The 24,622-nt window shown below is 36.0% G+C and overlaps 1 protein-coding gene across 2 annotated transcripts in view; it reads right to left on the minus strand.

The window, feature by feature from the left end:
- Nucleotides 1–5,353: 5,353 nt before the first annotated feature.
- dpysl2b (dihydropyrimidinase like 2b) overlaps nucleotides 5,354–24,622 on the minus strand; it is a 53,998-nt gene continuing 34,729 nt past the window's right edge. For both annotated transcript variants that reach the window (XM_056467554.1, XM_056467555.1), the window contains 8 exons: nucleotides 23,937–24,005; nucleotides 23,711–23,831; nucleotides 20,487–20,643; nucleotides 18,687–18,828; nucleotides 18,299–18,469; nucleotides 10,613–10,792; nucleotides 9,893–10,058; nucleotides 5,354–7,985 (listed from right to left, as the gene is read on the minus strand). In XM_056467554.1, coding sequence (XP_056323529.1) covers nucleotides 7,894–7,985; nucleotides 9,893–10,058; nucleotides 10,613–10,792; nucleotides 18,299–18,469; nucleotides 18,687–18,828; nucleotides 20,487–20,643; nucleotides 23,711–23,831; nucleotides 23,937–24,005 — 1,098 coding nt within the window. In that variant the 3' untranslated portion in view covers nucleotides 5,354–7,893. The remainder of the gene's footprint in view (nucleotides 7,986–9,892; nucleotides 10,059–10,612; nucleotides 10,793–18,298; nucleotides 18,470–18,686; nucleotides 18,829–20,486; nucleotides 20,644–23,710; nucleotides 23,832–23,936; nucleotides 24,006–24,622) is intronic.

The following is a 24,622-nucleotide window of genomic DNA, read 5'->3' on the forward strand; positions in this document are numbered from 1 at the left end:
TTAATACGAAATGATTAAAAAAATATATAGGTGGTTAGTCTGTAGTTATTTCTTCACAGTGTTTATCTATATATTACACTATATATATATATATACGCAGCGGATGCTCTTCGTGCTGCAACCCAACACTGGGAAACATCCATACACACTCATTCACACACATACACTACGGACAATTTAGCTTACCCAATTCACCTACACCACATGTTTTTGGACTTGTGGGGGAAACCGGAGCATCCAGAGGAAACCCACGTGAACACTGGGAGAACATGCAAACTCCACATAGAAATGCCAACTGACCCAGCACAGGCTCAAACCAGCGACCGTTTTGCTGTGAGGCGATTGTGCTACCCACTGCGCCACCGTGCTGCCCCTAACACAATTGTTATGTTATGCAAACAAAATAATAATCTACACTTTTACTTTTCATTTTTATTTCTAATTTAGAAGAAACCAGAGAAACTGAAGTGATATATTTTTTTAACTGATATGATATTATAAAATCATCAAAATTCAATACCATTTGAATACCATGCGGGAAGATTGCTATTATATGAAAGGGTTAGTTTAGCCTAAAAATAAAAATAAGCCCATGGTTTACTCACCCTCAAGATATCCTAGGTGTATTTGCCTTTTTTCTTTCAGTCGAATACAGTCTAAGTTATTTAAAAATTTACCTTGGCTTTTTCAAGATCTAATGGCAATGGCTAGCTTGTTTATTAAAATGTTTCAACAGTCCAGAATAAGTCAATTAAAGTACATCCATCTATAAAAAGTGTCTCACATGACGAATAAAATCGATGCATTTTCGTAAGAAAAAATATCCCTATATAAAATTACCGTTTTCTGCAGGTTTCAGCAAGTCAAATTTGTCTTTTTAAGACATTTTTAAGACCATTATAAATTAAATTTTAGACTCATACAGGGCTAAATGCTAAGGAGTTTTTTTTAATGGTTCAGTTGAAAAAGATTTTTGTTTGCCCTATCAAACTTTTTTTTATAATTTGATAAATTTAATAATACAATATCATTTTAATAATTAATAAATAATTTTTTTAAATAATTAAAAAAAATGTTTAGTTAATTCTATATTTTGAAATATAGTGTCCGAACAAGGAAGCTCTTGTCAAAAGCATAAAGCTTTTTTCAACATTACCTTTCCCACAAAAAACAAAAAAAACTATAATAAACTAAATGTATGCACAACAGTCTGTCCAGGTCAGCTTCCTCAGCAGTAAATACAGGGAGAACTATGGTAAACAGAGTTAAAAATTACATTCTTAAATAAAAAGTAAAGGTTTTATTGAGATGGATTGTTGGTGATTGGATGGGTGTTGGCCAGATTGGGTAGCTCTACATGAACAAAGCAAAATTAAGACCTGTTTAAAATGATTTAAGACCTACAAAACTATATTTCAGTAAATTTAAGGCATGAAATTTAGTTTTTGCGATTTAAGACATTTTAAAACTTTTTAAGACCCCGTGGACATGGGGTCTTACTTAATCATGGGCTAAGTTTCATTGTCATAAGATCTGAAAACAATTCTTTACAATCCAATTCTGAAAACAATCCATTCAATTGTGTGCTTGTATGTATATATATATATATATATATATATATATATATATATATATATATATATATATTTGCACTTAGCCTCTGTCATATTAATGATAACTGGCTATTAAAAGTATGCGTGATTCATTTGTCTACCCAGTTCTGCTTTTGCTGGTTTCTGATGCATCATAAATACTTCTATACTGAATTACTTACATGTGCAAACTGCTGTAATCTGAGGTCAGAGATAAGAAAAGATTCATTTTTCCCTTTTATTAAATTTCTTTTTTTCTGGAAACATCACTATCCAAGAGATTTGACACTTTTCAAAGCAAGCGAACATCCTCAAACAGCACAGCCAACAGAATCAACACTACAGGTTCACTTGAGGAGTGGGATTATAAATCACTGAACAACCTTTCAGCTCCCATCCGCATTTTACAGAGATTACATACCACGCATAGAAGAACATTCAAGCGTACATAGCAAAGTGTGTGTGTGTGTGTGTGTGTGTGTGTGTGTGTGCCAACAGCTGCTCTGGGATCAGAGGAAATGCTTAAGGCATATTTAAACTCTTGCATATGCTCATATGATAAGAAAAAGTCAAAGAAAACTCACATTGGACAATTCTGTTCTCAAGTTATGCCATATTTCCACACCAATCTCAATGGAAAAAAGTCACAAATCAGAATTAATCACTGAATGCAGAAAACTAATTTATGACAAATAGAAAAATGCAAAAACAACAAAATAAAGAGTTCTGATTAGTCTAAATAAACTTTAATTAAATTTTGTTTATATCTCTAGCAAGGTGTAAATTTAGCTATTTAGGGGGGGGGGGGGGGGGGGGGGGGGGAATTCCAAGCCTATTTCTCTTTAATGTATATATTCAGCCTATTTATCTTCCAGCCTGACCAGATAAGACCAGGCTGGAAATAGCTGAAACCAGTCTGGAAATGGCCAAAATCCCTCTATAATCAGGCTGGTCGACCAGCTAAAACAGCCAATCAACAGGTATAAGATTTTCACCAGGTAAGATATTAAAATAATTGTTTAAAACCATCTCTCCAGTTGTGAGAAAAGCGCGCGCATACTAAAACATGAATAAACTCAAGAAAAAAGCGGGATCCAGACGATGGCGGCATCTCGTTTGGAAGGTACTGTATGCATGGTTTCTGTTACACTGACTGTTATCATAATAATTAGTTGAAAAAATCCAGCCATTGGATGTTGTTTTAATACCACCAGGCACAGTGTTGCTAGGGACGTGCTTCCGATGTGTAATGTGTTGCCGGTTGTTTAGCAGTCTTCATAATGACAGTGGTAAAGTAATGAGGTCAGCAAGGAAAAACGAAAACAATCGTAACAGTCACGAGGCGATAACTAACCCTATAGAGCCGTCCATGCGAACACAATATGAATCATAAACAATAACCATAAACTTCATTCCACCACAGACACACAAAGACAGGGAATAATGTTTGTGTTTCTCACAGAAACTCGAGAGTTCACTCACAAACGTCCTAATAATCTTGTGGAGAGAGGAAGCAGCACTATATTTCAATGTACCTCCCAACTCATTTCATATAGGTTTCTCAGAGGAATGCAAAAGTTTTGAGTGAATAAAAGCACAGATATCATCTCCACTGTTTATTTAGTTCCCATTTAGGGGCTCAATACTGTGTGACTGTAGGTAGACATGCGCACACACATACACACAAAACTAACCTGAACTCAGTATGCGAGGGTAAACCCTGTGAGCACTAGAATGAATCTGTATGTGTGTGTGTGTTTCTGTGTTGAGTCACAGAGGAAAAGGCAAGCAATGGAGAATAATGATACAGGCCAAGATTTGGCAATGTGTAAGAGGGAAAAGAAAACAGCTGGAGGACGGGTTTATGAAATGAAAAACAGACTATTAAAAAAAAAAAAATTCAGCCATCGCTAATCCATGTTGAGATTTAGGCAAGGCACATTACACCCATTTAAAGCCTTGCATCACTGCTTTTTACTTTCTAATATGCCTTTTTTTTGTCTGGGCTGAATGTAATAGCACCGTCCACAAAGAGTTTTGTGGAATTTAGTCATTCTATTAGCTTTTAGGCTAATCTACATGTTAAGAGTAAAATCATAAATATTAGTAGAAAACACATTTAAAATTGTCTTAAGGGAAAACAAACCAGTCTCATTTTGTACTACACAGATTTTTGTCCAATCAAATGCTGTCTGCTATGTCCCTCCCTCAATGCTACGTGCAACCAGCTAGCATTAGCAAACACCAGACCATTATTAATGGCTGTGATGTACCTAAACGTATGTTTTTTTTTAATGCAGAGACCATCCCTTCAGTATGTCCAATCAAAACATCAAAAACAGGAAAAGCTAATAATTTGTTAGCTAAATTAGCTAACCTAGCAGCTTAGTAGTTTTCTGCCCAACTTGGCTGGAAAACAGATTTAAAAAGCAAAAATAAACACCAAACATGGAGCTGCCGTTAGAGCAGTTGTTGAAAATCACCATTAACTTACTCTCTTTTATTTTTTGACACTTTCATAACATAATGTAGCATTTACTATGGCACTAAAATGGATGTCAACATCAAGAATTGCGCTGCGATAACTCACACTCAGAAAGCCTTTCAAAAGCACGATGACAAGTTAAGAGGAAAATCTGGCACCTTTGTATCGGTTTACCGGCTATTTATAATTGAACAGCCTTTCAATTGTTTCAAACGAAAAACATGAACAAGCAAGCTCATGTTGGAGCGAGCAGCACATCTCAGGCACAGCTTGGAGTTACAAAGATACAAAAAAAGATACATTAGCACATCGGTTGACATAGAAAGTAGCATAGTTTCTTGTAAATCCTCACAACTCACATGACATATTCGTACTGCGCTCCAACCGAATCTACACAAACATCCATCTTGGGTTGTTTAGCTCCAAAGTATACGTCAGTTAATAAGTATAGGCGCACAGCTGAATATATACCCTTTCAAAGTAGACACATTTACACTAGACACATTCATTTCTTTCCAGTTTGCCTGTTTAATTCCGTTAGACAATTTCAGAGATGTTTAACCTAAGGTTGTGCTGGATATTTTAACAGTTAAAAAATAATGTGGTGGCAAGTTAGCCTCAATAGCTACATGCTAACTAACCATAAGCAAACAATATTTTACCTCAGGTTCTCTTTGGAGGATTGACAGCCCATATTGTCTTCTTCTATTAAGCCGGGAACATGTTCACTGTCATGTTTTCGTTCTTTTTTGCACTTTCTTTGAGGACAACAAAGCCAGGTTTCTGGAAGTCAGTCGTTCTGATCTGACACGAGAAGATTATAGGAATCAATATTGAATCGAACAAATTTGTTAAGAAATAGTGTAGTCTGTCTGAACATTGGTGTCTATAGCTTTTCGAGTTTTTTGTTCATGTTTTGTCCTCATTTCTCTTTCGACAGTGAAATAACAGCATGTTTAGTGTTGACACCCTGAGGACAAACTAAGTAGTGCAATGACAGCTCAAAGCATTTGCCTGTATTGACCTTATTCTCCAGCCATTTGAATCTTTCCGGCTGGAGACTTCCGGTATCATTCACTTCCGTTCATTTTTAGACTTCAAAAACAGCTCGTTCCGCTGCTTGATGTTGCAAAACTGATATTTTCTTATAATATTATTCAGCTTTGTCTGTATAGTCATGAACACACTTGTTTGTAGAGCAAGTAGTTTGACCGTTTTCTGCTGTTTATTATTCCGAGTCATTTCTCCTATAGGCAGCTGAAAAAACAGCTTGCAAAAAAAAGAGCGCACTTCTGCATTGAAGAATAAGGTCAATATGCTTACTGCAGGACTTTTATAAACGCAAAAACTGTTCCAAATATGGAATCATTATACACACTACATACAGACCAGGGGTGCCACGGGGGGGGGTTGGACAATTCTAAATTCTAAGGGTCCACATCGTTTTGGGGCCCCCAATCACCCAACACCACCCCACCGCCTCTTCATTTCCATCTGCGAGAAGCCGCCACATCCCACCCCATCTCGGTCTTTACTTTCGTTTCATCCACGACACCCCGTTCCCCCCGCTCTTCACTTTAGTCCATGACACCCTCCCAATCCCAACCCCCTGCTCTTCCCTTTCCATCTTTCAACCATCAAAATGTTGTCATGGGGACCATACCGGCCACTGGCGCCGCTGATACAGACCCTCGTGTACGGTTACAATCTGGAGTATACAGTAAAGTTTAAGCATTCATCGTATATTATGCATTACTTAGATTGTCCACAAGGGGGAACAATGAACTGAACCATTCACAATTGGAAAAGACACCGCAAGAACAACAACAAAACAAAAATAGGATCAAAGCTTTGTATGAAATCGGATACTATCCGAGCAGATACTACAATTGAATTTAAACTTACTTCACAACCATTAAAAAAAGTATGTTTTATATAGTATGAATATATAGTATAAATGAGATTCAGACACACTACATCATGACCAATTAGTTAGTTGTGTTGCTTTAAGCTTCATTCTAACTACGAGCGACTTCCAGTGGCAAAGTGACCAGCGATTGTTCATTTTAACGGAGAGCGAATGACTTTCGGCGACCTCTGCCTAAGCGAGTGACAGTGACCGCTGGCGATCAGGTGTGTGTATCGAGCACCGTGACAAAGTTGAGAATCCTTCAACTTCATGCAAATGAAGAATGACTTTCTCGAGCGACAGCCAATAGGAGCACTAGTAGAGCTCACGTGATCCTCTCTCAGCTTGCTCAGAGTCTGGTTGTATTCATGCTGTACAGACTTACACAGACCTTCATTTGCAGCAGGTCACTACCCAGAGCGACAGGCAGCTACAAAGCTGCTGCTAGTGTGAATGAGGCATCACTCCCACTCACAAATTCTCTTCCAGGGCCTTATGATAGTAAAGGGATGCACACTTCCAAATCTCTCCAGAAGTTGTAGGACATCCGGGAACTTCTCACCTACAGTTTTTCGAATACTATGAATTCAGACCCACTATTCTGGTGACATAGTGTTTTTCAAATAGCTTATAGTACGAGAATATGCACTTTTGGACGCTGTGCATGTGTGACAGGACTAACAACAACTGTATTAAATGAAAACAACAATGTTTTTGCTCATATCTTTTGGAGCAAATATACAGATACTGGAAATGAATGAATCGTCCTAGTGCACAAATGTCTGGGTATGCTTTTACATGGAGCATGCTTTGTAAGATTATGTATCCAGCTTTTTTAATGTCAAAACTTAAACTTGGCTTTAGTTTGGTAGTAAAAATGTAACTAGTTCCACACCGTCACAAACAAGCTGTTTTTTTAAAAGTGACGTAAAACCAAAAAGTAATTCTGCATTGTGTCTTCTTTAGCTAACACCTCCTAAAATCCTCTTATTAACAGCTCACCATTTCTTCACGGCCAAACAAAACCTTGACATTCTCATATTCCTAACCTTTAAGAAAGCAGCTCGATCCCCCCCCAAAAAAAGAGTTAGAAGCCAAAACAAGGATGTTTTTTTTTTCCAGCTAGAATGACTTGCGCTCTTCTCATTTTCTCCAACGTTGCTAAGCTGCTTGTTTTTACATGCGGTTTCTTCTTCAATAACATTAACAGGCTTAATTTAATATCTCTGGTTGTGAAACGACACATGGTTTTTAATTAGCGACCACTGGAAAAGCTTCCTTTTTTTGACTGGTACAGAAATGATCGCACTGAATGCCAAGGAAAAGGGCACGGGTGGAATATAACCTGATGCTGACACTGATGTAAACTGAGTACAAATTGTATAAAAAAATCCTAAAAAAATCAAATAAATTCCTAATTTAATTGACTTCTAGCCACAAACGATGACATAAGAAACTCAGTATGCTAAACCCTTGCTCTTGTTAATGAGTAAACAGCTTCTAGTACACACACTTGATCCCTCTGATTTCCAAAAAAAGCAAATAAAGTTAAATACAAAAATAATACCATGACTCGTGGCGGGTAGAAGGTACAGTATAAAAATCATACAATCAGAAGTGCTCAAATGTGGATGGTGGATTTCTTTCCTTCTCTCTTCATATGAGGCGAATACTCTTTTTTTTTTTCTTGTCTAGATGTCTCCTTTAGGAAGTGGTGTAGGGTTGGGAAAGGGAAAACAATGGGAATGAGGATGAAAGATCAGGGGTTGGGAGAGTCGAGAGTGCAGAATCATAGGCCCTGTGGAGGGTTCAGTTCGTGATTTGATACGGTGGTTTGGGCAAACACCTTCGTTTATTGACACCTCTCTCCCCCAACGCCCTGCTCTCCTGTGGGCTGGAGGACGGGTTTAGCCCAGGCTGGTAATGTTGGCTCTGCCACCAGGGGGCGCCACGATGCGCTGGGTGTTGCGACGAGGGATGTTGTCATCAACTTGAGCACCTGAAATGAGATACATTTTTGAAAATTGCAAAATTGGCGAAGGTCATGTACACAAGTACTCACAGGTTTCCCTGCTTTCATTTTTAAAAACCTCCTTTCACATGACAATGCAAAAATGCACGTTAAGGGCACACTGAACCAACAGGTGGAGACAATGAGTTTTATGCTGGGTTCACACCAAATTGGGAATCAAGTATTTTTGCGAGTAAATTTCAAACAAGTCAACAAAAATGTGAGAACAGAGGCGGATTGGCGTCCTGCGGTCGAACAATTTTGAATACAAATTTGCTGTGAACGTTCGAAATTTGCCTGTGTCTTTGGCTCGCGCTAACATCATGAGGCAAAAACGCCGGTTGAATTGTCCACATGACCACACTGTACCCAGAGTTTTAGAAAATCTTTTCAGTTTTCATAAAGTTTCTGTTTCAGTCACCTGATACTCCATTTTTTGTGTGGACAAACAGAGAAATCTTGTTGAAAAATGTGCAGTTTTGAAAAAAGATTGTGTGGACAGGGCCTAAAACACAACAAAGTTACTAAAACTTTAACTGTAATTAGAATAAAAACAGAAGATATTACAACGTCAACTAATTTAAGCTTTTGATAAAAAATACAACAGTTAGTGATACTAATATTTTCAGTTAGCGACCATAGAACATTTCTAATTTTGATTTATTTATTATGATGACAATAAAATTATTGCAAACTAAATACACAAACTTAAAAAAACCCAAAAGTTATTAAAAATAACAACCCTAAATAAATACAACTAATGTTAATACAACTAAAAATCTTTAGAATGATCAAAACTGATCAAACTATTTGAATATATAACTGTAAAAAAAAAAACAATATTACCTAAATGATAATAAATGAACAATGGTACAGATTAGCCAATAAATTAAATACATACAATCAAATTAATAAAGTATTTTAATACATTAAATAATAAAATATACAGTTGAGGTCAGAATTATTAGATCCCCTATTAGCTCCTTTTATTTATTTATTTTTTTAATACTTCTCAAATGATGTTTAACAGAGCAATGACATTTTCACAGTATGTCTAAAAATATTTTTTTTCTTCTGGAGAAAGTCTTATTTGTTTTATTTTGGCTAAAATGAAAGTTTTACATTTTTCAAAAACCATTTTAAGGTCAAAATTATTAGCCCCTTTAAGATAATTTTTTCGATAGTCTCCAGAACAAACCATCGATATACAATAACTTTGTAACTAGTTAACCTAATTAACCTAGTTAAGCCTTTAAATGTCACTTTAAGCTGTATAGAAGTGTCTTGAAAAATATCTAGTCAAATATTATTTACTGTCATCATGGCAAAGACAAAATATATCAGTTATTAGAAATGAGTCATTAAAACTATTATGTTTAGAAATGTCTTGAACAAAAATCTCTCAGTTAAACAGAAATTGTGGAAAAATAAACAGGGGGGCTAATAATTCAGGGGGGCTAATAATTCTGATTTCAACAGTATATATTTTATAAATTACTGCATTTTGTCTGGCTGCCAAGCAAATATTTCTCACTTTCATTTAGTCTTACTTGATTTGCTACAATTAATACATTTAAATAGATATTCTTTAAAAAAAAAAATCACTAAAACACAGAAAACATGACCTAAAATCAAAATAAACATGGAAAATGTTAAAACATTAATACATTTTTAAAACAAAAAAAACTTATTGTAACTTAAAATGAGTACAGAAAAGCTACTAAAATAAAATCCTTGATTATTAGGTTGTTCAACAAATGTAGCATAAAATTATGTTAGTTTAAAATGGATTTAATTACTGTAATATTAGATAGAATGTACAATAATTTTGTCTAATTGGATAAATGATTTCTATTGGCTTGCGTAATGTGTGTTGTTGTGAAGTGCGCACTCACCAGAGAGGCTGAAGCCGGACTGGTGCAGGTTGCGGACGGGTTGCCCGGGCTGCTTGGCAGGAGAGGTTTTAGCAGAGGAAGCAGGGGTCACAGCTTTGGGCGTCACTGACACTTCACAGACCGGCCCGTCGTACAGACCCCGCGGGACGCCTCGCAGTTCAGCAAGCTAAAACACCACAGTGCAACAAATAATATTTTCAATAATTCAATTAATTATAATATAGAAATAGTGAATGCAATGATAAAAAGAAATGCTAATATTACTAAAGATTATTTGTAAAGAATAGTTAAAAAAAGTAAATAAAAATAAATAAATTAAAAAAATATATATATATAAATTTTAAACAATTGATTATTCATATAACATTCTATATTATTATTATTTATAAATTATAATATATTATACTTAGAATAAAATGCTAATAACAACAATATAAAAATCTTTTGTATTGTAAGATTGTAAGTAAATGATGTAAATATATAAGATTTTGCAAATGTAAACATGTAAATTAACATAAACGTTGGTGGTTCATTCCGCTGTGGTGACCCCAGTTTAATAAAGGGACTATGCTGAAAAGAAAATGAATGAATGGATGAATAAATAAACATTAATAAACATTTACATTAATTGAAATCTAATGAATCAAAAACAGCATTTACAGAATAAACAGCATATATTTTTGTTATGGATAAATATTTAGTTTAATGTGTGTAACTCACCCTGCTGCGAGCCTTTATCCTCTTGTAAACGTAGTCAGGGAAGGGTTTGCGGGATACGAAGCGTCCGGACCCCTCAGTGGTGTGCAGGGTTCCTTCCTCCAGCACGATCTTGCCCTGACTGATGACCACTAGGGGCACTCCACGCACCTCCATACCCTCAAAGATGTTGTACTCCACTGCCTGCAAAACAAAAAACAGACCACCATGCAGTGACATAAGTTTCCACAGCCCTCCAAGATCGATTGTTGTTTAAATCAACGATCAAGTAATCGATTAATCGGTTAATGATAAATGATGGTTCAGTGGCTCATTGGCAGGATGTCCAAATGACACTCAAAATGGCAAAACTCCTCACACAAATGAAGGCATTTTACTGTAAATATCAAAGGCTAGCAGGATTGTGAAGAGAATAATAATATTTTAATAGAAGCATTTAAAGGTTGAGTATACAAGTATACAAAATGTCAAAAGCACCTTCTCAGATGTAAACACGAGCTGGTGTGTTTGTCCACTGCGGCATCAAATAGCTGTTCCCAATGAATCAGGGTAATCTGAATGCTTTACACTGTAAACCCTAATCTTGTCTTTACTTAATTAAGTAAAGTTGATTGAACATAACTTAAAATTTTGCATTTTGGTCCTATAACTTAAAAAATATGAGTTAATTTCACTTATGTACCATGAAAATGCATAAATTTAAGATTTCAAGTGTAGTGAGCTCAAAATCCTAGTTGTTCCTAATCCTAATTGTTTGAAAAAATAGGTCATTTTCACAAATATAGACTTGACTGTAAAATTCTAAAATGTGCAACCTTTTAAGTGCAAGGTCTTTTTTAAATCAGAATAGCTTATATATGGCTTATATATATATATATATATATACATGGTTTCCGCTACATTCATTCTTCCATGGTGGGGCGCCACGCCAAGATTCATCCCGCCACAGCTACATTACAGCTTCTCATTCAAAACATTCTATTTTTTAAATAGCGGGTGATAATCGCACCAAAATGTATTAAAAGGTAAGTGAACAGCGCAAACTTTTCTGTAACCGTAGTAGTGCTGTGCGTCATTTGTTTAAGCCTTTAAGGTTACGTGCTGACTGACTGACTGACTGACTGACTGGCTGGCTGATTGTGACAGGTGCGTGATGCGTGAGGCCAGCAAACACGACGTATAGCCATTTTACTTTATTTCAGGACGCATTAATACCGGAGGCATTCATAAATATTCCTAGCAAATCTAATAAAGGAGACATACTCGTTACATAAACGCACTACATTGCACCTCAGCAGCGTTTATTTGAGAGCGCACAAAAAGATCTGCACGCTCTTAAAGCGGCTCATAATTAAGGGGGCGTGCAAGAAGTTTTGTGCACGAGCAGAAAAAATCGGTACAGTTAGTTGGTAGATCTGTGTAAAAAATCCTAGTGGAAACACTGATTACATACTGATTATATATATACACACACACACAAATATATATATATATATATATATATATATATATATATATATATATATATATATATATATATATATATATATATATATATATATATATATATATATATATATATATATTTATATATCTATATGTATGTGTGTGTGTGTGTATATATATATATATATATATATATATATATATATATATATATATATATATATATATATATATATATATATATATATATATATATTATATACACACACACACACCTGAAAACCCTAATAAGTTCATTCATTCATTTTGTTTTCGGCTTAGTCCCTTCATCAATCCGGGGTTGCCACAGCGAAATGAACCGCCAACTTATCCAGCATTTGTTTTACGCAGCGAATGCCTTTCCAGCAGCAACCCATCTCTGGGAAACCGTAATAAGTTGACTGAACTAAATTAATTGAGTAAACTCATTGCCTCAATTTAATTGAGTAATGGAGTCTATACTTAAATTGTTCCGTTCACCAAACAGTACTGTTTGGTGAACTGAACAATTTAAGTATAGTCTACAAAACCGGCAAGTTAAATAAACTTAAATATGCAAGTTTTTAGTTCAGTCAACTTATTAGGGTTTTCAGCGTAGAACAGTTTGGACTGCAGGTATTTGCAATGGTTTAGAACTTTGGATTTTCCCATTGACTTTGACAGTTTGCAAAGGGTTTGAATCATTTTTGGACATGCCATTCTTTGTTCAAATGTAAATAAAACCTGAGAAATATATACTTTCTCCACAATGATGCCACATGTAAATCGTCTCATCACCTTTTGGGAAAAGTCTGTGTCATTTCCGGTCAAAAACAAACAAAAAAACTTTAGGTGAGTCAGCGGTTTGAATAATTTCGGGCTTGACTGTATATCTCATGTAACCTAGCGTCAGCTCACAGAACAAGAACATCATTTTCTGAACGTGAACTTTTTGCTGCTTATGAGGTCAGAAATCATTTCACAAACACTGCTGTTCTTCTGGAGGTTCAGAAATGCAGTAGAGAGAAAGCAAGGCATGTTGTAAATGAAAGGGAGGGAATGAAGGAGGAAATATATAACGGTTTACAGAATGTGTGTGTGTGTGAGTGTGTGTGTGTTGGCTAAAGTGTGACCACCCTTCTAAATGCTACTGGCGGTTTCCTAAAAGCAATACAGAGTGTCCCACAAGACCTAAAATCAGCAGAGGTTATTCACTGACTCTGATAAACCATGCACACACATATTCCATTAATGCATCTTTGCTGAATAAATGTAAGATATTCTTTAAACTTTTACAAACCCATCATTTAAAAAAGGCAGTATACTTTCAGCTAATACATACTTTAAATAAATAATCTTCTCTTTTCACAATTGGGGACATTTTTTTTCCCTGATTCTACTTTAATTTTACAATTTAAATAAAACATTAACGTAAAATATGAATATATTTAGGGCGACACGGTGGCTCATAGTGTATGTGTGTCAATGAGTGTGTATGGATGTTTCCCAGTAGTGGGTTGCAGCTGGAAGGGTATCCGCTGTGTAAAACATATGCTGGATAATTTCTGCTGTGGTGACCTCTAGTGAATAAACTCAAAGGAAGTCGAAGGAAAATGAATGATTGAATTAATATATTTTAAAAGTAATCACTACACAGCAAACCGATCAATATTAGACAATTGTATACCTATCATACCTGGCTATAATGTAGTGTTTATGGGTAAAAAAGATGATTTTAAATTCATAGTAAGTGAATTAAATGTGTAAAAAACAAATTTGTAAAAAAAAATATAAAAATATGGGTGACTTAAAGTTTGATCTTCATTCAGTGTAATACAGGGTGGGCCATTTATATGGGTACACCTTAATAAAATGGGAATGGTTGGTGATATTAACGTCCTGTTTGTGCCACATTAGTATATGTGAGGGGGCTCATGAAATAATAAAGTTACATTAAAACCAAGCACACCATTGTTTTTCTTGTGAAGTTCCCAATAAGTTTGATGTGTCACATGACCCTCTTCCTATTCAAAAAACAAAAGTTGGATCCAAGATGGCGACTTCAAAATGGCCACCGATCTTGAAAGGTTTGAGCCCTCACATATACTAATGTGCCACAAACAGGACGTTAATATCACCAACCATTCCCATTTTATTAAGGTGTATCCATATAAATGGCCCACCCTATACATACTTATGTACAAATTAAACAACACTCTCAAAAAACTGACATATTTGAGAAAACCTAGTGGTTTGAAGCATAATGATATAAAGATTTAAAATGTCAAATTACTCATACTTTTGGTCTACAGTGCAACAATTAAATAGAATCTTTAATAAGTGCTAATATTATTATAGTTCTACTAGGCATGGGCTGGTATACTATATAATTCTGATGGTATGATAACCTTGGATAAAAAAAAATCACGGTATTGTGATTACTGCTCAAAAATATATTCTTTTTAAATGTCTGGGTAAAAAAATAAAACATTTTTCCACTTTGAACACAGTATATATTATATTGTGAAACATTTAAAATATTTTGGAGCAGTAGCTAAACATGTCAGGCTAAATAATTCAAATGAATCATTGACTTCTGCTGTCTTCATTTGTATCAAAAACACTGATTTATTTACATGTTAAAACAGTATCTTTGAATATCTTTTCTGCTGGAGATACTGTTGTCCTAAAAAACAACAACAAACAAAACTCATACATGTACCGTAGGAACGTTATAACAGAAAGTTTTAGCGGTTTTAAAACCTTGACTTTTCCAAACTGCGGTATACCTTGAACAGTTATCGTCCCATGCCTAAGTTCTACATATGCCTGACAAGACAATGCCTGCCTATAAACCCCTTTTCATATTTGACCAACACACTAATGTATTAATATTTACATTATACTAACACACAATTCACAATTTATCTTTAACATATAATATTTATCCTAGTTTTACTAATAACATAAATCTAGGTTTTAAGATGTTTAGCTCTAGAATAAACATAATATCCACTAGACAAAACAGCACAACCCTGGAGAGCCAACATTCTCTTAGCCCGCAAACATAAACGTTAGACATTAAAATTAGATTCCTGATGCCGTTGTGTTTCTGTTCCTCCTCCAAACCAGGAGGGAGACATCAATTACCCAGCAGAGCTGAGAATGACATCACCGCATGAGTAAGCCCACACCCAACATTTGGTCAACATAACCAGTGTTCACTGGTCAGGACTGTGCAAACCACTGCTACACTACACTGACAGAAGTACGTTTCACCACAACACTTAAACACAATCAATAATGTGGAGCAGTGAATCATGCACTGCAGAGACCTAAGTACCTCTATATATTTCCATTCAATAGCACGCTTTTAGGCAGTTCTCTTCTTTAAATGAACAGCTAAGGGCAACTGAGAGCGCTTTACTTTTCTAACTGTTGTGAAGTTAAAGAGAACAAAAGAGAATCGCTGTCACCAACAACACCTGTCAAATATTTGGCATGCTAAATATAAGGACCTATCAGCGAAATCATACATGTCAAAGCATGAAAAACACATCGCCAATGACCTACAGCCAATCAGAAAGCAGAGTTTGTGGAGGAGTTATAGACCACAAGATCCAAATAAATAAGTAGCATTAAAAAGAAAAAAGGTAGAAGCATTAGCCGCAGCAACATCGCAAAATTATATATTGACCTCCAATCCCAACTCTGAGATAACATGTGAGTTTGAGTTATATTCTCATCACTTCTCACATGCGTTTGGAAGATAGACAGAGTAGTCTGGGATTGTTTTTTGTCGTAGTCATGCAGTGTGTATCTTCCTGTCACTGATCCATAGTGCAGTGTGAACACAGCAGCAACTGAACGCCACCCTAGATAGTCATGCACAGTGAAAACAATGGACCCTTTACACAAGACTGTTATAACACGTTTAACGATCATCATAATGTTAAACCCTTAAGAGTTTTTAATATTTAAATTGTTTTAAACGTATGAACATTTATATGTGTTTATGTATGTATTATATCCGCTTTGCATCAAATTACAAAAAATTAATTATCGTTTATGCGAGGTGTTTGTAAGGCAGCGTCTATGGGGCTGAGAGTATTGATGTTATTCTCTCCTCTGGCTGCCTTTATCAGTCTCTGTTTTTACCTTTTGCTGAAAGTCTTTATAACACCATCGTGGAGTATTTCTTTTATTATCTCAGCAAATGGGATTGTAAAAAAATATTTGTTGTACTCTCCCATTCACTGTGCTCTAAGTTTATCCAGCTATCACATTTCTGAAACCCAGAAATGTGAAAAGGGTCTATTGCGATCTTTGGACTTTGAAAATCATGCAGTGTGAACTCTGACTCTTTGAACTGTTTGGCATCTCAAACTGATTTGAATCGTCACATATTTGAATCAATTTTCACATGGTTTGCGGTTCATCGTTACCAGTGTTAGGCAGTTGCGTCGCTACTAGCTTAACTACATTTCTCAGTAGCGTGGCGGTAACGTCGCTACTTTATAAATGCAGTACCTTTTCAGTAGCGAAGCTATTTTTTTAGTCAAGTAGCGCAGTAGCGTCCATGCAAGCTACAATTACCGATCGCAGATCAATAAGAGACAGCACCAACATTCACGGAGCTGTGAGGCCGGTGTCTAGCCGATGAAGGTAAATCCATATGATGGCGAGAATGATGATTTCTTCTTCCTGTTTTACAATAGTTGACAACAAACTTTTTGGTGCTGTAGTAAAGGCTAAAGTATACTACGGTAATTACTATTATTTCATGATAGTTATTAATGATACTACAATATGTAAGTTAATGTAATGTAATGCTTATTCGTAAATATTTCCCTTTACTATACATTACTATAGTATTTTAAATGCGTAACACCTTGTTTTTGCTGTTATCTACTATCATTTGTTTCTGTTTGGTACAGCATATTATTTACAGTAGGTAACTGAACTGAACAATTCTGCCTCATATGATTCATTGACAGTTTTAGTGATGAAATGATTTTGTTCGAACCGTCAAACTCTTCCAGAGCACCGATAATCTAGAAAAATTTCAAGTTTTTCTATGAAGCCCTGGGTAAAAAATCTTGGTGTTATTCTAGATGATGACTTGAGTTTTGACAAACAGATAAATGCAGTGGTCAAATCCTGCTTCTTTCAGCTTCGACTTTTAAAAATAGTCAAATCTATTTTATCCAGAAAAAAAATGGAAAAAATAATCCATGCTTTTATTACCACTAGATTGGACTATTGTAACTCATTATACTTTGGGATTAGTCAGAAAACCTTATCCCGGTTACAATTAGTTCAAAATGCTGCTGCAAGGCTTTTAACAGGTACCAAGAAACATGAGCACATTACACCAGTTTTACGCTCTTTGCACTGGCTGCCTGTGCACTATCAAGTCACTTTTAAAATGCTCCTCTTGGTTTTTAAATCTCTAAATGGCCTGGCACCTTCTTATCTGTCAGATATTTTAATTGAGCATCAGCCTGGTCGGTCTCTTTGGTCATCTAACCAGAGACTGAGACTTATGCATCCCTAAGTCGAGGCTGAAATGCAGAGATGACAGTGCTTTTCCAGAAGCAGGTCTTAGGCTGTGGAATGCTCTGCCCCTCTGTATCAGATCTGTTTCATCCCTGTCTGTTTTTAAATCTAGGTTAAAAACTTACATCTTTGATTTGGCATTTTATCAGTGAAAATTGTCTGTTTTAGCAATAATTTTATAATTTTATATATATATTTGTTTTTTATATGTTTTGATTTGTACAGTGCAGAACATTGGTCAACCTCTGGTTGTAATAAATAGTACTATATAAATAAAATTGACATTGACATCTCTAAGATATGAATGATAATTTAATACTAGGATACTAGTATTCAGCTTAAAGTGTAATCAAAGGCTTAATTAGGTTATTTAGGCAAGTTAGGGTAATTAGGCAAGTCATTGTATAACGATGGTTTGTTCTGTAGACAATTGAAAAAACAATATTGCTTAAGAGGGCTAATAATTTTCACCTTAAAATGTTGTTTTTTTCTTTATAAAAACTGCTTTTATTCTAGCTGAAATAAAACAAATAAAACTTTCTCCAGAAGAAAAAATATTATAGGAAATACTGTAAAACATTCCTTGCTCTGTTAATCATCATTTGGGAAATATATAAAAAAAAAAAGATAATTTTGACTTCAACTTTACGTGACAGCAGAACTCACCAGATTGTGGCTCTTGGCTGAGATGATCTTCGTAACATCTGGGTCCCACAGAACAAGATCGGCATCTGAGCCCACAGCAATGCGGCCCTTGCGCGGGTAGAGGTTGAATATTTTAGCAGCGTTGGTGCTGGTGACAGCCACAAACTGATTTTCATCCATTTTTCCTGTTACCTAGAGGCGACGGAGACCACAGGGAGAGATGACAGTTGGTCTAGATTGTGTTTGTGTCCACTGAAGTGTGCCTGTCTGTTCGACTGGAACTATTTAGACTCTCATGACTACCGACTAATTGTGTTTATGCGACTGAAGGAGGAGTAGATGGTGTGCTGTGGCAGTTTGTGATTAAATGTCAGCACTTAATGTTTTCAAGTTAGCATTTGTGTCTTACCACACATTTGTCCCAGATGATGGACATCCTTTCCTCAGTGCCATTGGTGCCCTCAGGGATGAGGGTGAAGTCATCCTTACCCACAGCTCTCTGGGATGTGTTAAAGGTGCAGTGAGCACTTCCTGTTACCTGCAGATCCCCACTGTGAGGACACAAATATCATTAGTTTAGGACAAAACATAAAACATGTACTTTAACTGCTTGGTACAAAAATGTAAAACAAAATAAAACAAAACTGTAAATTCCAATTCTAAACGAACTAAAATAAACCGTTTTTCAAACTTATTATTTTACTGACTTATTATTTTAAAGGGCACCTATTTTACCCCTTTTTCAAGATTTAAGCGAAGTCTTTTGTGCCTCCAGAATGTGTCTGTAAAGTTTCAGCTCAAAACACCCATCAGATTATTTATTACACTTTTCAGAATATTGGACTTTCTGCTCTGAAAACAATGTAGCTGTTTTTGTTGCCTGTGCCTTTAATGCTGGTTCTCCCCACCCACCGTTCCCACGTGTCTGTCAGAGTGTGCCTTAATCTTCTGCTGCGTAAGATAAAAAGCACAGTGGCAGACATGAAGGAAGCCGATCTCGTTTGTGAGAAATACTACAGTTACACACAATGTCTTTACAACATTCACGCACACACAGACACACACATACAGCACATGCATTTTACTCTGCACTGTTTTTGCACGGCAAATGTGACAGGATACACGTTAATATCCACTTCTGTATGGATATACATTATGTTAATGCACAAAATAATCCTGATTTAATGTCTACAACCTGAGATTGAAGTGTCTTCTTTTATAACTGTACTGACATACGGCTGTGGTTATAAAGACGGTAAAATCGCTGTAATTCATCACAAACATGCACTGTTTTAAAAATGTTTTAAACTTGTAAAACTTATTAATTTGACGATGATTGATGATCACAGAGAGCTGAACAGATCTTTTAATCCCAGTTGCTTGTCCTGTCTTGTGGATATGGTTATACGTGTTACTACGGAGACGTGTTAATACGCAGCTGTCAATCAATTTGGTGGGTGGAGAAACCGCACTCCTACGTCATGTTGCAGCGGGCCTCAAAATGAGAGGGATTTGGATTGTATTTTAACGTCTATTTTAAAAAATAGAGACTTATTGTGTTTCTATCAACCCAATATGACTGTGGACACGCTATACCTACACACAGTTCTGTCCAAACAGCTTCCAAATGATGATTTTCATCATAGGTGCCCTTTAATATAAAATAAGTACTACTTTGGATAATAATAACTAATAAAAAATAAAAATAAAAATAAAATAATATTCTTTGTGGGGTTTTTTTAGAATAAAATGTATTAATAAAAATATTAAATAATATTATTGTTGTAAGCACTATTTATGCATTGTATAATTATTGTTTTCATTTTTATTATTGTTTTAATTGTATTTCTAAACATATTTTAATGTAGTTTTTCATTATTATTGTTATTAAAATTATTGTTGTCATTATGTATATTATTTCTTTACTTTCTTTTTATTATCATTAAAAAACAATGCTATAGAATACAGATAATGATCATTAATGATCATTTCCTCAATTAAAATATAATTCTATAATTGTATTATTGTATAATAATATTATTCTATTTATATTAATATTAATAATTGTATTATTCTGTTTTTAAGAAAAATAAATAGTATAAATGATTTAATCATTTTATTTTTTACTTTTAATATTAATTTGTAATTCTTTTCACTGTATTATTATATTTTTAAATGAATACTAATAGTCCTGAGTGAGTGCTTTTACCAGGACAGCAGTGAGTTGAGATAGTCTGGTGTAGTGGGATCTGGACTCAAGGGTGGAGACGTGACGTAGGCGGCAGCCTTGGCCCAGTTCTTGCTCCAATAGTGCGATCCATCCGTGCCAATACTCGCTGTGATTGGCTCTCCATACACCACGGTGCCTAAATGGTTCAAAGATACCGAATTAGGAACAGCCTGTGTAATTTCACTGTAATTCCCTTGCCTAATTCTGGAGCCTGACCACTATGATGTCATTTCAGGCCGTCTAGCCAAGAACAGCTGAGTCATAGCATGCTTTCCTTTTTTCTTTTTTTTTTCTTTGCAGTGCATCCCGGCTCATAAAACCTGGCTCGCTTGTCCAGACTTTTAATATGTCCTTTTAATAGTGTGCAGAGAGTGGGATTCGATAAAACCACCTCTGAACATCCTTGCATGTTGGTAATTCAACCCTGAATGTTTCCATGAGCTTTGGGCTCCTTGAAGAATTTATTGAAGCGGCGTCCACATTGGTCCAGGTACATTTAAAAACAGTGTTTTTGTTTGGAAACACCCTCTGTCTGTGCTTTTTAAACATTTTCTGAGATTATACCGAAAGACCAGACATAATAAAGTTCTAGCAAATCAAAATTCTTACATATACCGTTAACTAAAAATGATCATTTAGTGAAAACAGTGACATCTTGCAAATGCATATTACGTATCTTTAGGCACATGTAAGTACTCGACAACCAAAATCAAATAGTTGACTACAGATCTGGTTGTGCTACCAAGTGCAACACTACCAACTACAGGCCTGGCATGGAGATCACAGTGTTTTTAAAGGCCTGTTTCCAATAAGTGGTACGGTTTGGCACAGTACAACAAGGTAGCCATTTATTTCCATTTCCACTGTCAAAGGTATCAAAATAGCCAATTGTACCATAGGGTCTAAATGTTACCTAGCACAACAGTACAATACTAAAAGGATGGAGCTAGACTTGCATAGGATTGTCATTGGTTTATAGAGAATTGCCACAGCATGTGTAACTAGGCAATGCATTAACAACACAGGAGGCACCATTTTGAATACACAGTCTAAACATTACACTGTAACAATACAATGATGCAATAAACCATGCTCAAACAAGACTTGTCATCTTCTTGTGTCAAACAGACACATGCCAAGAAGCAAGAAAAGGATCTGCTGTATGTACTGTGGGGAAAACCTAAGCACCTGGGGGAAACCCACGCCAACACTGGGAGAACATGCAAACTCCACACAGAAATGCCAACTGACCCAGCTGAGGCATGAACCAGCGACCTTCTTGCTTTGAGGCGACATCGCTACCCACTGCGCTACTGCATATACCGCTCATATAATGAACTTGAGTGAGCAAAAGATGTGATATGTTATATCAAGGATGTGATATGTGATGATCAGGTCAGCGTGACCCATACATCCCTGTAGTGTGAAAAGGAGGAATTAGTCAATTTGAAGACCCAAATGGGATCATTTTAACAAAGTTGTTGCCTGTATGCAAACTAAAAGCTTTTCAAAAATACAAAGGGACAAAAGGCCCTGAAGTGTGGCTACAAGGCAGCAACTGCAGGTCATTTTCTTTCTTCTTTGCAGGAATTTGATATAAAGATTTGCATTCATTTTAAGCAAAATCATGGAGGAAATGCCAATTATGCCAATTAAGTGTCTCAGACGAACACTGGTGGTCAGATCAGTGGCAATGCATGTTTATTCCAAATGGAAAGGGGGCTCAGGACAAATGGGCAAAATGTTGAAAAAAATCATTTTTAAATGAAAGTTAGGCGTTTCCTAAGTCATTCATAAAGTTAGATTTTTTGATTGTTGCTGTATTTCAAACCACCTCACTCACTCACTCACTCACTCACTCACTCACTCTCTTTAATCTTATTCCCTGTTTTATCAGGGATAGCCACAGCCAATAACTCTGGCATATGTTTTACTGGCAGATGCCATTCCAGCCATAACCCTCAGTGCTGGGAAACACCCACACACTCTCCCATTCACACACAATTTAAATGTAACCAACTCTACGGTGGCTGAGAAAGCTTAACAGGCTACAACTTAAGAAAACATGCAATTACAAAAAACGTCAGCAAATTGGGGTAAGATATTTTCGTAATTTTGACAGCACACATGCTGCAAATCCTCACAGTGTTGCCAGATGTAGCTGACTGATTCCAGCCCAAAAGCGATCCAAAAACTGTCAAAAAGCAAAATGACCCGCCCACTCATCTGTAACTCACGTTCAGTGATAGGGGGTGGGGGTTGACGGTAGCCAAAATCATGCTAATGTTACAAGCTAACTTTATTATGTGACAGACTCAGCTTACAATGGAAATGTTTCAAGCTAACTCTATTATGTGACAGACTCAGCTATTTAGGTTATGGTTATAAAGGCTAATAAATTCTAAAGACACGAGAAACTGGATATTAAAATAAACAAAAAAAAACTCACCTTTCAAAGATCACCTGCAACTACACTGAGCAATAGTCACTGGACAGCAGCATCCGTCACATTTTTGAGTCCCCTTGAAACATTTCCGTTGTGTGTGTATTGTGTTCCGTATTATGTGAAAATTGCATGGGGGGGGGGGGGGGGGGGTTGTAAACTGTTTGTGCTGTGAGAAAATGCAGCGCTTTTATTAATTGTTTGCATTGTGAGAAAAAAATATGTTTTTTTAAAAATGTATTCACGTTGTGACGATTTGGAGCACATGTGCTGTCAAACTGATGAAGATCCTTTAGTTATTGTAATTGCACGTGTTTTCTTAATTTGCAGCATGTTAAGCTCTTGGCCATTGTACAATTCATCTATATCACGTCTTTAGACTGTGTAGGACATTGAAGCACCTGTAGAAAACTAACACAGACACAGGGAGAACATGCAAACCCCGTATAGAAAGACCTCCTGGTCCAGGCAGCTCTCAAACCAGAAACCTTCTTGCTGTGAGGCAACCATGCTGTCCTGATAAAGCCAATGGGTAATTCTAAGTAAAAACATGACTGCCATACTGAACAGTCATTCCAAAAGGTGCTTCGAAATAAAGGATGTCAAAGGTTAGACAATGACAATGATTCTTTGTGCATGTGTAATTGTGAGACAAAGGAACAGGTTTCTTCCGTCCTCTACACCCTTCAAAGCACTCAATCTTGTGAGTGGAAGGCCTTCAGAATGAAACACAGCCTTCTCTTACTGTTTTGCGTCTCACCTTTCTTCCTGGCCTGGGCGATGACATCAGCGGCACTCTTGCTCATAACCTTAGTGATGTAAAGTGGGCAGTTGGTCTGATTGGCTACTGTTACGGAGCGGTTCACTGCCTCCGCCTCCACCTGAATAATGGAGAAACCAAATCATTACAAATGTTTGCAGAACAAACCAAGACTCCTTCTAAAGGGAAAATGGAAAATCTTTTCCCAGAATTCACTGCCATTTACCTCCTCTGGACGACTGAGGACATGTCCCTCTGGTCCAGTAATACCCAAGTCCAAGATCCTGCGCTGCTCCTGTGGAAAGAAAGAAAGAAAGAAAAAAAAGATAGATAGATAGATAGATAGATAGATAGATGATAGATAGATAGATAGATAGATAGATAGATAGATAGATAGATAGATAGATAGATAGATAGATAGATAGATAGATAGATAGATAGAGATGGATGGATGGATGGATGGATGGATGGATGGATGGATAGATAGATGGAGGGATGGATGGATGGATGGATGGATGGATGGATGGATGGATGGATGGATGGATGGATGGATGGATGGATGGATGGATGGATGGATGGATGGATGGATGGATGGATGGATGGATGGATGGATGGATGGATAGATAGATAGATAGATAGATAGATAGATAGATAGATAGATAGATAGATAGATAGATAGATAGATAGATAGATAGATAGATAGAGACATAGCAGAATGAGAAGATAGCAAAAGCATGAGTTCGCTTAATCTTTAGACATTGACATCATAGTCTCAATATATACTGTATATATTAAAAAACAATACAACCAAACTTTGTCCTCATTACAAAGCATTTGCTTATCTTCATCATGATAAATACACCTATCCGTAGCCAAAAGTCATCTGCAATTAATTATATCGACCTCATGCAG

Source organism: Danio aesculapii, chromosome 10 (genome assembly GCF_903798145.1).
Source record: "Danio aesculapii chromosome 10, fDanAes4.1, whole genome shotgun sequence".
NCBI classification, from domain to species: domain Eukaryota; kingdom Metazoa; phylum Chordata; class Actinopteri; order Cypriniformes; family Danionidae; genus Danio; species Danio aesculapii.